Raw genomic sequence first — 19,202 nt, forward strand, 5'->3', positions numbered from 1 at the left:
ACGCAATTTAGATAGGTTAAATCAATTGCAGATACCCCGCTTTATACAATATAGTGTAGAAAAAATGTCCATGACTCACTCACTGTTTTTCCGGGATTTTGAATTTCCTCTGCAACTGACCACGTGTATTACTTTCGCTTTTACGACTCTATATATGCTAAGTGTCATTGCTTCACTGCAAATGTGTCCCATAATTATTCTAATCATTTTCCTACATACAATATCACATCAAACCGGCAAGATCTCAGTTTTTTAAGAAATTTGACCGGTACTTTCCTACGAAACTACAGGTATCCTCTTCCACCTTCAAAAAATAAATTAGTTTACAAAATACGCTTACTTGTGTACAACTTGATGGCTCAATGGTTAGCGTGTCCGACTTACAAACTGAGGGTTGTAGGTTCAAGCCCAGCTGGAGAAACTTTTTTTTTCATTTTTTTTTAATTCAAATGACATGAAAACTTAAAAAAGGTGGAAAGCCGTTAATCGTTCAGAGAACAATTAGTCTCCTAGTTATTCTTTTTTTTAAATTATTTTTCCGCCGCATGTTTTTTTGTTTAAAGATTTATCGAAAAGATTTATAGTCCATAAAAATGTACTCCGTAAAAGATTATTGCAGTTCACCCTGCGTAAATGAACCTTGACCCCTTTTGAAGTTATTGCCCCTTTCGCGAGAAATGTTTGTTATCGCTTCTTCTCCGAAACTGTAAACCGCAGAGATTCCAAACCTTTGTTAATGTTTACGACTGATTTAGTAGACTCTCCAATCAAACATTGCGAAAGGATTCGTAAACCCCTATAATGAATTATTGCCCTTGAATGTTTGCAATGTTTACGAATATCAAGAACTTTTCTAAAACGACAAGGCGTAGAGACATGGGACCAACTGCAAAAGTTTCATTGACCTTTGACCTTTAAAATCTAGGTCGAAGTCATTCAAAATATGTAAAATTAAGCATTTTTTATAGCTCTTTTGTTCTTAACCAAATTCTAAACATCTATGCATCTTTAGTATGTATTCTTAAAACCATTTCACAGATTCCATGCTTGTCCCCTAAAATTGAACCCTCTGAAAGTTAGTGCCCCTTTCAGTGTAAGCCCTTGTTATCGCTACTCCTCCGAAACCGTAAACCGTAGAGGTACAAAACCTTCAACAATGTCTGCGACTAATTTAGTACACTTTTCATTCTATTAGTGCGAAAGAATTCGTAAACCATTTCCAGTAGTTATTGCCCCTGCCATTTTATGATGTTTACGAAGAACTAAAAACTTCTTAACAACAAGTCGTAAAGACATGGGCCCAACTGCATGAGATCTTTTGACCTTTGACCTTGAAGAATAGGTCAAGGTCAAAGTTCAAGGTCATTGAAAAACTAGAGAAATTGTAGATTTAAGCTTAAAATCCAAATGACCTTGACCTTTGACCTTGACCCCTTACTCAAAAAGTTATAAAGAAATATTCATTACCTTTATCTAGATTCAGCTTCAAGTGTTAATCTCAAGTTTATCTCGCTCTTTACTTTTTTTTTTTTTTTGATGACCTTGACCTTTGACCTTGATAAATGACCTTGACCTTTGACCCCCTATTGGCCCAAAGGTCACAATAAAGCTTATGGTCGTCGAGGTATTTTCAACTCTTACTTTAACAAATCCTTATACCCCCCCCTTTTCTTAAAAAAAAGAAAAAATCAGCAGCATAGAGAAAATGTCTTTAAGTTCAAAAGACACGATATATCGACATAAGATTCGGAGTAAAAGCAAGAAGATACCTTAAAGAAAGTGTCCTGAGAGTTTTAAGGTGAGTATCTAAAATATAATGAAATTCTGGTGATAATCGGCAAAATCTGCATTTTTTTTCTGTCTGAAATTTAGTTATTTCTGAGCATAAAAATTAAAAACGCCCGTATTGGCTATTTCTGCAATTTTTGTTTATTTCATTCGATTCTCCTGCTCTATTACGACATTTTAATACCAATTATTCTTGCTTTTTTTAGTGTATGGAATTTATTTCAATTTTATGTGGATTTAATATAAATGGAATGAATCTTGATTTCATCTGAAATTTGATTTTTTTTTCCTAGAATAACACAATCCCAAGAAATAGCGACTTTCAGCATAGTAAAAAGAAATACACGTTTCTTCCCTGTGTTTCCCATCTAGAATTACATGTTTGGAATTTTATTTATGCTACTTACATTGAATTTCATGCCTATTTCGGTCAGGAATGTTAAACCCGAACCCGATTCTCTGTTTCCCTTTTCCATAATTACAAACTGCCTTGCATCTCTCGCTTTGTTTCTCACATGCTTTTAAATAATTTATCGCCATCCATTTCAAACATAAAACAACTCAAATCGGATATTTTCAAACATCTCTTTAATACATGTATAATGCACATATGATGCAGGTAACACATGGGACATTTCACAACGTTTTCACTTACGCTTCCGTCTTGATGCGCAGATCAAATGCATGTTATTCATTTTAATAGGTATATCATAATTTTAATCAAACCCTACCTCTTACATCTTAACTTGATAATAATCTCATTCAAGCTCATATATACACATAGGAGCGTGTTACAGTGTTTTTTATGCGCTCTCTTTGCGTGATCAATGAATTCGTGCTTATCCCCGAGTCGGTCGACTACAAACAATCTAGGAAGTCTGTTTACGGTAAAATTATACCAACTGCGAGCCCGATCTAAAATCCTAGTAGAGAAATGAGAATTTTGCTGTTTTATTTATTTTCTTGCTTTTTTCCTACTTTTTTCAGCCCAAATGATATTGAAACACTTAAAAAGGTGGAAAGACGTCTCATTGTTCTCTGAACAATTAGTTTACTAGTTATTATTTTATTTCTGGAGATGTTTTGAAACCGCAAGACTTACTGAAAATCTTTATAGTTCATGATACTGAATATTAAGTTATTCCGAAAAATGACCCCCCGTATTCGATCTTTGACCCCTTTTGAAGTTATTGCGCCTTAAGCAAGAAATGCTTGTTATCTCTACTCCTCCGAAACCGTAAACCGTAGAGGTATGAAACCATCACCAATGTCTACAACTACTTGAGAGGAACTTTCAAACTATTCATTGCGAAAGGATTGCTAAACCCCTTCAATGAGTTATTGCCCCTGAAACTTTTTGAATTTTACAAATAATTAAAAATTTTCAAAACGAGAAGTTGTAGAGACATGGGACTAACTGCATAAGATTCATTGACCTTCGACCTTAAAATTCATGTAAAGGTCAAGGTCATTCCAAAAATGAGAAAGTAAGATCTTTTTATATCTCTTTTGTCTTTCAACATATACTTAATGTCTTTGCATTATTAGTATATACTCGTAAAACTATTTCAAAGATTTCATTCTTGTCCCCAAACATTAACCCTTTCAAAATTTATGGCCCCTTGTGCTAAAAACCTTGTTATCACTACTCCTCCAAAACCGTATACCGTAGAGACACCACATCTTCACTAATGTCTTAAGGGTCTTTAGACATAACTTCACTGTATAAGTGCGAAAGGATCTGATGACCCCCTATATGAGTTATCGCCCTTTAACGTCTTTGTACTTACTATTAAACCTTATAACTTGAAACCTATAAGTCGTAGAAGCATGGGATCAATTGCATTGTGATCCTTGACCTTTGACCTTCAAAATTTTTTAAGGTCAAATGTCATTGTATTTAATAAAAATCATTTTTTTTTATCCTTTAAGACAATTTTGGATTCTTATTCATGGAATTTAATTTTAAGGAGTCAGATATAAAACAAAATAAAAATTCAAAGAAGGTGGAAAGACCTCTTATTGTTCTGTGAACAATAAGTCTCCTAGTTTTCTTTTATCTCCGTAATCAGCTTCAAAATTCTGCTCGCCGAGTGGAAAGTGAAACTCAACCATAGAATGGTATGTTCTTGTCTCGGGCCAAGAATTAGACCTCGAATTTTATTGGCTAAAAATCTGTTTTTAAAATTACATCGGAAAAACATCGTAGTGTTTTTGTGGAAAACAGGACACTATGAAATTTTATTTTATTTATTCAATGCCATATTTAAAATCTGGAATTGAATTTTTAAACCCACGCATTCTTTAATTTTTCTCTATGCCCGAGATTACCACATACCGTTTAATGTTTTAGTTCGACTTTTCTACTCGGCGAGTAGAGTTTTGACGCTGTTTACCGAGATTAAAGAAAACAAAGACAAGCAAGCCATATATGGTTGTGTAGATAAATTATCGTAGATGATATAGGTGTAAACAGTTTGCCACTGCCTTTTCCTCTAAAAGTTTATATAAGCGCGAATCTAAGGGAGGGGAGTAATCCGTGTGATTTTGAGTTAAATACCCTGTGTTATTATTATACTATGGGTAAAAATTTATTCCCGGAACAAGTGCCTGTGGTACGACCTCAAAGTTCGAGAATGATGACCGTAACAAAATTTCAAGATGACCGTAATCTAGTTATTTTTATTGCAGTGGGATGACCGTATTATACCAAATTTAAGTTTTTTTCCTGTTGTAGAAGTAGTTATAAGGAGTCATTTGGACAAAGATGTAAATATAATTTTCAAACATAATATTTTTAACCATTTGCAAACAGAAAAAAATCGCGTTCGAAAATTAGAACTAAATTTGAAAACTGGAAAATTCTAACATAAATCAATTCACTTCACTTTATTTTCCAGGTATATCTGAACTTCAAGAAATAAAATATGAAGTATAAATCGACATTCCAAAAGGTACATTTGCAATTCTTGGATTTCTAAATCGTCGTCCACGTGAGCAGTGGTTAGAGCGTCTGCTCTAGAGTCGCGAAGTAAGGAGCCAATCCTTACGTCGCGGGTTTGAATTCCACTGTGGGACGTGGAGACCGGTCCTTCGGATGAGACCGTATAAACCGAGGCCCCGTCTCGCAGTAGGTGCTGGCACAATAAAGATCCCTCACTGCTCAAAGGCCCTGAGTGCCGAGCTTAGGACAAAATTTGTAGCCCTTCACCGGCCATTGGTGGCGTCTCCATAAGAGTGAAAAATTCTTGAGAGGGACGTTTAACAACAAACAATACAATAAATCTTCACCTGTATCGCTGTGGGAGCTGGTACGAAAAGATCTCTCATTGCTTAATGATCTAATTGTGTCTCGGTACAAGCCCTCACCACAGTTAGAATACGTCCCATATACTTGCAATGTAGCAAATCGGAGCGGATCCGCTCCGAAACGATTTTGAAGAATATAAAAGTACCTGCACTGGAAATTACTACCAAATTAATCAAAATAAACCTTTTTGAGATTGCTTATGCCCTTTATCCCAGAAAATAATCCATCTAAAGACGGAATCCCAGGTCAGGTGTCCCCACAGATATCGGTTTTTGATTTTGATGAACGGTGTTGCCATGGTTATAAAGGGATTTCCTACTTAGTATTAAACAACTAAATCACTTTGGATAAAAATTATATATTAATTAAGAAGAGTTGATTCGAAAATATAACAAAATCAGGGAGCTCTCAAATCATAGCCTGCACCTGGCTTGGCGGAAGCGCGGGAAGAGAGAGAGCGGTGAACTCTCGAGCCCGATCCAAATTACAATTTAAAAAACACCCCCTTAAAACACTACATTCCCCCCCCCCATTTTGTGGAGGAATGTCCCAATTCCGACTAAGTGGAGGCCATTTACAATACATATCGGCACATAACACTTTACAAAGATAATGACAGTAAACCTCCTATGATTTACAATACAAATAAATTATTTAATATAATCCACAATAAATCATTTCAATATAAAATGTCCAAACTATGGATAGCTTTGCAGCATAAACAGTTCATATAAACACAAAGTCTGGATCCTCTGGGATAGCAGCAGAAGGTGTGTTAGCGAACACACCTGCATGAATCGTCCCTGGGCTCCAAACATGCACAGGACACCATCAGACATCTGCGCCGGTACACTGTAAATCAGCTTAAAAATACAAATACGTGTTTGCCCCTGCTCAGAAGGCAAGGGGCATGGACATCCTTAGGCTACTTAACCTTCTTTGCCTTACACCTCTTACGCCCCTGACTCGCGGAAGCCTGGGGCCTGTAAGGTGGCTCTGGCTTGTTCTTACATCTCCCAGCCCGACCACTCGTCCCTGTGTAAGGTGCTTCCTTGTTACCACAGCACTTCATATTTTTCTCCGTGTCCACAGGGGCAACAGCCTGTACAGCCTTGATACTTACTTTATGCATAGCCTGTGAGGTCCTGCAACCCTCAACTCTAAAGCCATGGTCACCCCGCCCCCAGCCAGGTCCACCACTGTCCTTGCTTTAATCTCTGGGGGCGGAGACATTCTATCATAGAATGTCTGCGATATAGTAGTTATCTCGGCAGCGGTATCAACAACAGCGCTAACCTTATGGCCATTCACAGTGACAGGCACATGCCATGCACTTTTTCCATAGCCAAGACTTGACGGTGCAGACTGAGCAACCCCTGCTGATGGGGATTCTGGTGGGCATACCTGCTTATCCTCAGTCCGTTTACTTTTACCTTCCTTTGAAGGACTTGAGGACTCAACTCTATTTGGGCACTCACGACGGAAATACCCAGGCTGATGACAATTGATGCACAGACCAGATCGTCGTCGTCGCTTGCGTGGCTTGGGGGAGGAATCTCCATCTTTGCCGCGAGATGTCTTTTGCTTATTACTTTGTTTCGACTTGTCGTCAGAACTTCGCTTCCACGCCTTCTGATGTCTATAGGTTTCAAATGACCCCTTATATTGAGCTGGTGCGGGAGATCTCGACAGACCCGCACCTGACGACTGGCTATCTAAAGAGACAGAGCGAACTCCACCACTGTGCTAAGGGATAAGGGCTTCGCGGCTTAGCTGAAACAACTTTACTCGCCTAACAGCCTCATCTAGATTAACAGGGGGGCTGTCAGCCGTCGGCCTGCCCGCACATCCAGGCAGCCCATCGCAAACCGCAGGACTGCTTGCTCCTGGAGCATTTGTCCCGGGACTCTTGCCCCTAGAGCACGTTGCGCGGTTTCCATGACCCGGTCACCCCACTGCTCTAGACTCTCATCAGTCCCATGAGTCAGGGAGTTAAACTCCACCTGCGACACGGCCTGAGATGTACCCTTACCGAACCGTTGCTCAAATCAAGATGCTATCTCCTGAAAAGTCATATGCTCACCCCGTGAGGAGAGCAAGTAGAAATACCTTAGTGCTGGTCCCTCAACGGAGACACTGAGAGCCAATAGACTATCGTTATCATCCCACCTATAATATCGAGCTAACGTTATAAATTTCGCATAGAACAGACCCCATTCAACGTCACCAGTGTACTTGAGGAATCACTGGGAGATGACCCCTGGAGTCTTAAAGGAGTTTCAAGAGAGGTATTTTCCCTACCGCAGGTTGCACCCGAAATATAACTATCTATTGCCCTAAACTCCACAGCTGGACTCGCCAAACTGACAACTGGCACAGCCTCAGTGCCTGTCTGATCCCTAACACACATCTGCCCCGATGCAGAACATGAGTGACTTAGAGTCCCGGGGGATTCCCTATTTGTATGTTCAAGTGCCTCCTGAGGCATAGCGTAATCCGACCTACCCGGAATTATTGGACCTTCAAATTTATACCGGGGCTCCCCCCAGGACACTGCCCCCTTACCGGTGTGTGATTGAGTCCTAATAATTAAAGGATGACTACCCCCATTCCCCTGACCAACACTTTGGCCGGGGGAAACTCTCGATCGGTTACCGCCATACCCACCAGAAAATGTGACCCTACACTGTCCCCTTTCATGTTCCTGCTCAGGATGACCCCCATGTGAGAAAACCACACTAGAGCTGGTAGATGTAACCTGAGTGTTGCTGGGTACATTTGTCACAAATGTGGGGACACCTGACCTGGGATTCACTGTGGATTTATTCAATGGGGTCATATAGGGCCGGCTCACTGCAAGCACTGTTACAGCCTTCCTCCCTAAAACTAGATTCCAGGGAGTGGCTATCCCCAAAAAAACCCTGACTTCCCTGCCAGAATCTGGGTCAAGTGGGCTAATTGGGTCTGAACTCCCTTTAACCAAGCCAGGACCTGATCATTGCTCGGTATAACCCCAAAGCTCTGATGTTGTCCAACCCCAGTTGTCCCCATAACAGACCTGTCACAACTCCCCAGGGTGAGGGACATATCTACTTCCCCAACTGCCGTATTATTTTCACCCCCACTGCTGCTTGGAGTACTAAATACTGGTGGCCTAATTGGAGTTAGTCTGAAAATTTGGCCTTCCCTCTCAGGTTGAGAGTCACCCCATACATTAACATCCTACCCCTGGGCCCCTGCCAAACCACCCGACCTAGCTACCTTGCCCCCCAGGACACCCATGCCACTCATGCGCTCGGAACTCTCCTTACCTCGACCAAATAACCTTTTCTTTTCACTCATAACTCCGGGACAACTGACAACAAACTAATGTTTTGATTGACCTAATTACAGCATGACTTTGTACACAGAAACATCACAGATCAATTGCCACAAATAATCCAATTCACGTAAAGACATATTCCAAAATTACCAATCTCAAGTAAATTCGAATGATTTTTCCTAATTCTATTCTGCCAAAATAAATTAAGACATAGTCACCTACACGTGGCCTGACCGCGCGGAGTCCCCTAAACGCCGCTTCGGTCTCGTAAGACCAACAGAAATCCTGCCGACAACGCCAATAAAGTGATTTCCTAATTAGTATTAAATAACTAAATCACTTTGGATAAAAATTATATATTAATTAAGAACAGTTGATTCGAAAATATAACAAAATCAGGGAGCTCTCAAATCATGGCCTGCACCTGGCTTGGCGGAAACGTGGGAAGAGAGAGAGCGGTGAACTCTCGAGCCCGATCCAAATTACAATTTAAAAAACACCCCCCCAAATACACTACAGTTACTAAAAATAGAAATTTCTGTGAAAAACATTCAGAATGCTACTCCTCCTACAGTTTTGGTCTGATTTCAGTATATCTTGACACACAAGTAGACTACACTAAGATATCGGTTTTTGATTTTGATGAACGGTGTTGCCGTGGTTACTAAAAATAGAAATTTCTTTGAAATAAATTCAAAATGCTACTCCTCCTACAGTTTTGGTATGATTTCAATATAACTTGGCACACATGTAGACTACACTAAGATACATAGTTCTGTGTATCGGTTTTTGATTTTGATGTTTAATAAAAATGGAAATTTCCGTGAAATACAATACTTGCCTATAAGTCGGCTTTTTGGGAGTTCAAGTTTTGTCCATAACTCTATGTCCGACTAATGGGCGAGATATTAAAAGATTGGTATTTATTGTAATTAAATACAATAACTTTCGTGTTTTTTGTCCCTACGGTTTTCCAAATACAGGTAATTTACATTTACCTGCCCTTGACTGAATATCATTTATGCATGAGAGGTAGAGCTTATATCTAAAGGAGGGTCCAAACCCTAATTAAGTGCCTGTGAAAATTACCTGAGGAAAGATATCACGTGAAAGTTATTGTATTACAAGCAAAACTATTTTAAACATTTAAATGGGTGTCTTATCGAAAAAAAACTGTAGTTAATATAAAAAAGTGAAAAGAGGTTAAGATGTAAATGAACAGAAGCGACAAAAAAGACCCTAAACACAGCGTTATGTGCAGTCATCCTTTGATTGTGAAAAAAAGTCAAAAAACTTAACTCTCCCTCCCCTCCGAAATACACACCCTTACATACACATTCACGACACAGGAATTTAAGAGTTTGGACAATTATTTCTTTGCTTGTAAAACTTTAAAAGCTAAAATATTTAAATATTTAAAAAAAAGAAAGCGAGCCATTTAGTTCGTTTTCCAAGGTATCACTACTGGCAATATACTAGTAGTTCATTTTAATTTCTGTTTTCCAATGACTGCTTTATTTGTATGTAATAATATATCTTACATTGCAACTAAAATTTTGGAGGGGAGGGGGTCGTGTTTTCAATGATCATTTTCAAAAGTTATGTTTTGAAAAAAAAAAGTAGCGAGGGGTTCCCCCTTATTGCTGATCGCGCGGTTACAAACATGAATTGATTTTTTATAAAGATATTTAATACATCTTTTGATTTTGTAAAATATAACATTACGGTCATCTGTATAATTATATTACGGTCATCATCTATTCGCTAGAATGTGTTTGTTTAGCTCATCATACTGCAAAATTTAAAAGGCGTTTTTCTTTCGTTTCGCTTGTTTGGGTTAACAACAACTATACTGGCGTGGAGATAAAATCGATGTTCGCTTAAGCAAGATCTTTAATTACTCATTTTGATTGAATGAGGTTTGTAGGGTAAAGTGATCGTGAGTCGGATACCTCTCATTTTTTTTAATGTATGCAGACCACATTTGATAGTATACCTATGATTTTGGGTACTGTCCGAAAGAACTCGCAAAGGTCTACTATTTTTTGCTCGGATTACCTCGGTATTTTACCTTATATTGCATTGAAATGTGAAAAACCACCAACATCGAAATCGAAGTCGGACACATTTGATATTGAGTCGGACACCTATAAATGTAGGAACTAATTAACTTACAAGACCCTATATGCAACCGCTTAGGTGCACTTCATCATTTAACAAGCATCGGCCTCTCACGGGCGATATATTAAGGGGGGGGGCAGAAAAATTATAAAGGGGGAGCAAAAAACAAAAAAAAAAACAAAAAAAAAAAAAAAAAACGCCAATCTAGAGAACCTCCCTCCGTGTCTTGAAGCCTTTTTGTAATTTTTGTAAATCTTTAAAGTTCCCTTTTTCTATTATAGTAGGAACATTAAAGAACTTCTTAGAGAAGTTGAAGGCATTAATCATAAAACGCTAATTTTATAAGAGAGTGAGAGTTTAAAGTCAAAATCACTTACAAATGTGAAATTATACAAAACGCTTTATGAATCTTCCATCAGACCATGCAGACGCTCACACTTATTTTTTCCTGAATTAATTTAATTAATTTGAAATATTTATTTTAAAAGAAAGAATTTTAGATTTATCTTTATCAAAGGAGACTCAAACATTTGATTTGGCAAGATTCGTATAAACTCGGGAGTGTCCGACTTGGCATTGAATAGCTAAAATTTACTATCCAACTGAAGATCAAATTGAGTCATTACATCCGAGCTTAAATCCTTCGGAAAATATTAAATATTTCAGAAAATATACATATTATTTATTTACAATGTTTACTGCATAGTTTATGTGTAATTATAACATTCAAATTAAATTCTTTTACAACATATGTAAAGTTCCAAACGTTTGATTAATCAAAATATTGATTGAGCGAGCAGATCTTCGATTTCTCCGGTGATTAGTGCTTCCAAAGTTCAAACTTCATAAACACCGCAACATCGTCGTTCGAGAAGAAAGACAACTCCTAAAATATAAAGCATTGCTTGATTCAGTCAATCATAGGACAGCATTGATTCAATAAGGAAACTCTGTTTAAATGGCATCAGAATCGTCCGACTCGAGATTACTTTACCCTAATTGCAGTCGAAAAATTTCAATCGAACGACTCGGGCGAAATGTTTTGACGATCGTAATATATATTACGATCATCAGCTTTCTCACAGTGATATATGGAGACTCACTCGAGGTAAAGAAAAAAAAAAGACAGAATCTATCCTTACGTAAAATGATTTTGTTTGACTATAAAACTGATTCATTGTGCTTTTTACCATTATCCTTTAAATTCAAACTTTTTAGACATAAATAACATAAAATGTTTTTATGATGTCACGTAGTTTTTACTTTTGTTATAAAGAAGGTGCTGCAACTATTTCATTAACTTTTACCGTAGAGAAACAGCGAACCCAGGCAGTTGAAATACCTCAAAATTCATTAAGTGTTTTTATGATTTCATGTTGACTTTTCTTTTGTTTTAATGAAGGTGCTGCAACTATTTCATTAAGTTTTGTCGTACAGAACCAGCAAACCGAGGCAGTTGAAATACCTCAAAATTCACTTAGTTGGATAACAATCAATTATCAGATACAAGGTTCTGTTCCAACGATTCTGTTGAGTTTTTCTGTTGATGATCCCAGTGAATTGGTCAATTCTGTGTTCTCCATCTGTGAGGTTGAAGTTTACGGTAAGTCTTCACTTGTTTTGTTTAGTGACGTCTTAGATGTTAAATGCACAGTTCCCATTCGACAAACCTCGGCTGTGCAAGGAAACATGATCCCATATAGCATGAGGATATTGACCGAACGTTGGCCCAACAATGCTTGTTACGTTGGGCAAATGTTTGTTATTTACGTTGCTAATGCGATTCATAAAATATGACTACGTGACTAGTCTGTGTGATTTACATACCAATAACTCACACAAAACGTTAAAGCATTTCTTCAAATTTTCGAGTGTACATACTTAAATCACGAGAACAAAACCCTCAGATTATGTTCAAAATTTATTATTCCCGACAAAAATATTATTTTCACGTTTATTGATATTTTTTGCATTAGATAAAGTGAAATTAGTTTCATATGTTGACCAGCATGTTTGGCAATGTGTAACTCTGATACCCAAATAGGACAGTTTCCAGTTAAGTTTGGACTTCCAGTAAGGCCTGGCATTCTCAACGTTACATAATTAGCTTCTTAAATTTACACAGCTTTCCTTCACTGTTGAAATATCCATAGGATAGAAATTAGGCCGAATGTCAGTAGAGTATCAAACGGCCAATTAAAAGTTCTGTCACGGCACAGGGGCGGGGTTTAGTTGTCTTATCGTTGTCAACAACAATTGAAAGTTCCTGATGTTAAATGAGAAAGTATTCGCCATTTGACAGACGCTTATTACTTCGCGCCGAGAATGCCACGCCTTACTAAAAGTCCAAACTTACCTGAGAACTGGTCTAACATGTACTGACTATCTGCTAATCATGCCATAGCAGATTGAAACCTCGGGCGTTGACACCATTTTAAATACACATTAATCGACCAGGTAAATAATACAAGCAGAACAAATAAGAAATACTTCAAAAAAAAAATTACCGATATTTCCTATTGTTAATTTATTTTTACGTCACCTGCCATCCGTCTTCGTCCTACGTCGTGCGTAAACATTTGAACATTTTCAGCTTCTACTCTGAAGCCACTGTATCAATTTGAACCAAATTTGGCATATAGCATCTATGGGAGAAGGGGAAAAGAAATTGTGAATTTCATGGTTCCTGCCCCCTGTGGTGGGTTGGGCCAAAACCACTAAAATTAGTGCAATCTTCAAAATCTTTTTTACTCCAGGACATTAAGCAGTCAAACTGTTGGTATGGTTGTAATCAGCATTGAGTCCTCTACCAAAATTGTGAAATTCATGACCCAAGTGTCAGGGGTTCTAGTACTAGTAGGGCGGGGCTAAATAAGTTATATAGTTAAAATGCATTATTTCTTTGAAATTCTTCTTTTCTGCTCCTGGGCATTTAATAAACTAACCAAGTGCATAGTTGAGTTGAAATGACTGCCTCTTCTAAAATTGTGAATTTCATGTCCCCAGGGTCAGGGGTTCTTGTGGCAGGGCGGGGCTTTACAGATTTTATAGAGAAAATGCATATATTCTTTGAAAATCTTCTCTGCTCCTGGGTATTAAACTTACCAAGTGCATAGTTAAGTTAAATAAGACTGCCTCTTCCAAAATTGTGAATTTCATGGCCCCATGGTCAGGGGTTCTAGTGCTAGGGTGGAGCTATATAAATAAATAGTAAAAATGAATGATTTCTTTGAAAATCTTCTCTGCTCCAGAGTATTAAATAAACTAACCAAGTGCATAGTTATGTTGAATAAGGCTGCTTCTTCCAAAAATTTGAATTTCATGCACCCTGGGTTGGGGGTTCTTGTGTTATGGTGGGGCTCTATTGTTTATATGGTGAAAATGCATAAATTCTTTAAAAATCTTTTCTGCACCTGGGTATTAAAGGCACTTGGACACAGATTTGAAGTTAATATTTTCTCATTTTATCTGTATAACATCATGAATTATATATTTTAATAGCATTTCACACAAAAATTAATTAAAAATCTTATTTCATTTAAAAGTTATTAAAACTTTAAATTTTTTGGCGGGTTTGATTGACACATCCTTGCACTTTCTCAAATTTTTAACTTTATTCTTAATCCTTAGGAAACGTGGCGATTTTGATGTGTTTTAATGAGAAATATTAAAACTTTTATCAAGAAAAATAATTTTATTCAGAGTAGAAATGTTTGAAAGCAAAACACCTTCACAAGTATCGTCTTTCCGAACTAAGAGATGCGTACAGAGTTTAGCAAATCGAGCACACTCATGTTATGTACACAGTTTTTGTTAACAGGGCTCGAGTTCTGTTATTGTTTATATTTAGAATTCACCGGGTGCGTTCAATCGTCACAGTCTGCTTACCACAACTGCACGGACTGACAATATATTGTGTGTTTGTTTTGCTTTCGAACGTGTCTACTCTGAATTTTCTGGATTTTAGTATTAATATTTTTCATTTATACTAAACGAGATTGCCACTTTTCCTAAGGATTAAGAATAAAATTAAATTTGTGAGGGTGCAAGGATATATCAATCAAACCCGCCGAAAAATTTGAAATTTCAATATCTTTTAAACGAAATAAGATTTTTAATTAATTTTTGTGTGAAATGCTATTAAAATATATAAGTCGTAATATTATAAAGAAAATAATAACTTTAAAGCTATGTCCAAGTACCTTTAAACCAATGAACTATGTACATGATTATGAAGAGGAAGGTTGTCTCTGTTAGATTTGTGAATATCAGGGCCCCTGGGTCAGGGTTTTTTGTGATAGGGCGGTGCTCTAATGTTTATGAAAATGCATGAATTCTTTGAAAATATTTTCCTTTGCTCTTGGGTATTATGCCAATGATCTTATAACATATTTATGACGAAGAAAGCTGCTTCTTCGAGAATGGTTAATTTTTCGGGCCCCTGGGTTAGAGGTACTTCGGAGAGGGGGGGGGGGGTTACAGAGTCTGAAAAAAATTAATGCTTTGAAATCTGCACTTTGGTATTATTAATCAACAACATGATGAAATAAAATTTTCAAAATTTTGAAAGATGTGGCCCCAAGGTCAGTGGTTCCTGTGGGATGGGGAGCACAACTGATATAGTGGAAATGCATTTTCTCTTTGTTACTCTCATCTACCTCGATGAAGTAATCGAAGTAAGCATGCTAAGTGTAAAGTTATGATAAGCCATGGTGCTTCTTTCAAAATTGTGAATTTCATGGCCTTTAGTTTAAAACACGAATCAATTTCAATTGTTGGAAAGTTGTTAAATATACTCAGGTGACCCATAAGGTGCATAGGCCTCTTGTTTTATAATTTTTTAACTTGTTTATGAATAACAAGAGCCATATGGGCCTTATAGGTCACCTGAATATCATGCGACAACTTTCCAACAATTGAATTTGATTCATGTTTTAAACCAGAGGCCATGAAATTCACAATTATGAAAGAGGCTCCATTGCTTATCATATCTATACACTGCATGCTTACTCTTGTTACATATTACCCAGAGGTAGATCAGAGTAACAAAGAGAAAATGCATTTCCACTTTTTGTGTATGTCAGGGCCCCTGGGTCAGGGCTTCTTGTGTTAGGGCGGGTCCACATTTGTGCACCCCATCCCACAGGAACCACTGACCTTGGGGCCACATCTTTCAAAATTTTGGAAATTTCATAAATTTTATTTCATCATTGTTATTTATTAATACCAAAGTGCAGATTTCAAAGCATTAAATTATTTTCAGACTATGTTACCCCCCCACAAAGTACCTCTGACCTTTGTCCCAGGGGCCAGGAAATAAACCATCTTTGTCATAAATATATACTTAGATCATTGGCATAATACCCAGGAACAAAGGAAAAGATTTTCAAAGAAGCCTTGACCCAGGGGCCCTGAAATTCAAAAATCTCAAAGAGGCACCATATCTCCTCATAATTTTGTACATAGTTTATTGGTTAGATACCCAGGTGCAGAAAAGAAGATTTTTTTTAAAAAATTATGCATTTTCACTATATAATCAATAAAGCCCCACCCTAACACCTGAATCCCCAACCCAGGGGCCATGAAATTCACAATTTTGGAAGAGGCAGCCTTATTCAACATAACTATGTACTTGGTTAAAGTTTATTTAATACCCATGAGCAGAGAAGAAGATTTTCAAAGCAATAATTCATTTTTTACTATATTACCTATATAGCGCCGCCCTAGCACTAGAACCCCTGACCCTTGGGCCATGAAATTCACAATTTTGGAAGAGGCAGCCTTATTCAACATAGCCATGCACTTGGTTAGTTTATTTAATGCCCATGAACAGAGAAGAATTTTTGCATTTCACTATATAATCTATATAGCCCCACCTTACCACTAGAATCCCTGACCCTGGGGCCATTAGATTCACAATCTGAGAATAGGCAGTCTTATTCAACATAAATATGTTTTTTTTGGTAACTGTATTTAATGCCCATGAACAGAGAAGAAGAATTTCAAAGAGATTTTGCATTTTCACTATATAATCTATGAAACCCCACCCTACCACTAGAACCCCTGACCCTGGGGCCTTTAGATTCAAAATTTTGGAAGAAACAGTCATTTTCAACTTAACTATGCACTTGGTTAGTTTATTTAATGCCCATGAACAGAGAAGAAGAATTTCAAAGAATTGATGCGTTTTCACTATATAATCTATATAGCCCTGCCCTAGCACTAGAACCCCTGACCCTGGGGCCCTGAAATTCACAATTCTGGAAGAGGCAGTCATTTTCAACTTAACTATGCACTTGGTTAGTTTACTTAATGCCCAGGAGCAAAAAAGAAGATTTTCAAAGAAATAATGCATTTTCACTATATAACCTATTTAGCCCTGCCCTAGCACTAGAACCCCTGACCCTCTTTGGGCCATGAATTTCACAATTTTGGTAGAGCACTCAATGCTGATCACAATTATACCAATAGTTGTCCAGGAGTACAGAAGAAAATTTTTAAAGATTGCACTAATTTTAGTGGTTTTTGCCCCATCCCCAGGCCCCAGGGGGGCAGGATCATGGAATTCACAATTTTTGTTTCCCTTCACCCATAAATGCTATACCGGTATGCCAAATTTGGTTGAAATTGGTTCAGTGGTTTCAGAGAAGAAGCTGAAAATGTTCAAATGTTAACGAACGACGGACGACGACCGACAAAAACAGATAGCAATAGGTCACCTGAGTTCACTCAGGTGACCTAAAAAAATATTCATTAATAAATCCTCCAATAATTGTTTATATTGTTTATGTGACAGAAGAAAGGTTGCACAAGTTTATTTCAAGGTCATTTAATAAATTGTCAGATTTCATTTGAAGGTTGCATAAAATGCCCCTATTTCACATGTCACTTGTAATGATTAATACTTTTCTAATAAAAAACAAAATCTTAAATCCTGCTGTAATGAAAACTTTCCCTTTTTATATCCCCGCTCCGAAGATATACTGTTTTACCCTTGTGTGTCCGTCCGTCTGTCCGTACCAAATTTTTGCTCACTTTTCTCAGCAACTACTTATGGCCAATGCTTGAAATTTTAACACAATATATTCTGAAGCATGCCATATTATAGAATTCATTTTTGTTTAAATCCGATGTCAACTTCCTGTTCATCCGGGCGTCTGCTTCTTTCTCACAAAACAAAATTTCGTCGCAGTTTACTCAGCAACTACTAATGGCAGATGCTAGAAATTGTTACACAATCTTCCCTGAGTTATGTCACATGATGGGATATGTATTTGTTCTCATACGGTGTCAACTGCCCGTTCAACCGTACGCTTGTCCGTTTCATGAATAACAAATTTCCTACGCAGATAGCTTTTAATTGAAACTTTAGTACACTATTTGTTGAGGCATGCCATGCGGAGGGATTCATTTTCGTTCTTTACTGATGTCAACTCAATACAGATGCTTGAAATTGTAGCAAATAAATGTACTTTGTTGAGAAATGCCATAATTGGTGGGATTTATTTTTTGTATGAATCTGATATCAACTTCCTTTTTATCTATATGCCCGTACATGTAACTGGACCTGATGTGTATATTAACATGATAATGTATATTCACATCAGAGGGGGGATATTACCTATGTGCATAGGCTCACAGACTTCTTGTTTGCACAATTATATATACAACTAAATCAGACTTACTTTAACAGGAACTCCAATTCTAACGTCTACAAGAGAGATGACAACAACAAACGAAGATATGTTAACTACAACAACTTCTCAATCAACAACCCTAACAACAGACGCAGAAATTACTTCAACTATTACTAGAAATCCGACATCTACAACGGAAACTACCACAACAAATAAAGAAACGATAACTTCCTTTTTAACCTTAACAACAACTTTACTAAATACATCACAATACACAACAAAACTAACACCTACAACAAACCAAGATATGACTTCCTCTCAGTCCACAACCTTAACTTCAGAACCAACATTACAATCAACTACAAACCCGAGGCCAACAACGAACCAAGATACAACCACTTACTTTCAATCCTCAACCTTAACAGACACAACGACTTCCTCTCAGTCAACAAGCTTGACAACAAATTCACAAATGACATCAACATCCACCACAAACCTGACACCAACAACGAAACAAGAAAAAACTCCCTATCAATCATCAACCCTAAAAGCAACAACAACTTCACAAACAACATCAACGCCCACGATAAATCCGGTGCCAACAACGTACGAAGAAACAACAACTTCCTCTCAATCTTCTTACTTTACAACAGCAAATTCACCTAGTACATCAACATTGACTACATTGAACCAAGATACAACTTACTCTCAATCCGGAACCTTTACTCCACCTGCAACACCGTCAACAAAAACAAACCCAATAACAACAATCAAACAATCAACTGAAATCGAATCAACTGCAAGTTCAGTAAAAACCACTGATGGAACAAAAGAAGCACACACGGAAACATCCAGGGAACAAATTGACAAGTCCACTCCAACTGAACCTAACGATTCCGCACAATCAACACAGTCCAAAGTCAAAAATACTCATTTGATTTTAGGGGCATCTGCTTCGTTTCTTGGACTTGTAGCAGTAATGATAGTCATAGGATTGATATCTAGAGGATGCAAGAAATCGTGA

At 37.4% G+C, this 19,202-nt stretch overlaps 1 protein-coding gene across 1 annotated transcript; it reads left to right on the forward strand.

Annotated features, from left to right (window-relative positions):
• Positions 1–12,054: 12,054 nt before the first annotated feature.
• Positions 12,055–19,202, forward strand: LOC134244928 (uncharacterized). The gene is made up of 2 exons (XM_062727190.1): positions 12,055–12,144; positions 18,235–19,202. Exon 2 carries the CDS (start codon positions 18,264–18,266, stop codon positions 19,200–19,202), a length of 939 nt encoding a protein of 312 aa, XP_062583174.1. The 5' UTR covers positions 12,055–12,144; positions 18,235–18,263.

The sequence above is a fragment of the Saccostrea cucullata genome, unplaced genomic scaffold, assembly GCF_032062105.1.
Source record: "Saccostrea cucullata isolate Sc308-1 unplaced genomic scaffold, CSIRO_AGI_Scuc_v1 ctg7912, whole genome shotgun sequence".
Classification (NCBI taxonomy): Eukaryota; Metazoa; Mollusca; class Bivalvia; order Ostreida; family Ostreidae; genus Saccostrea; species Saccostrea cuccullata.

Bases quoted from the DNA above. Each gene is read 5' to 3' on its own strand.
- LOC134244928 (XM_062727190.1), top strand. From the start codon at position 18,264: ATGACAACAACAAACGAAGATATGTTAACTACAACAACTTCTCAATCA.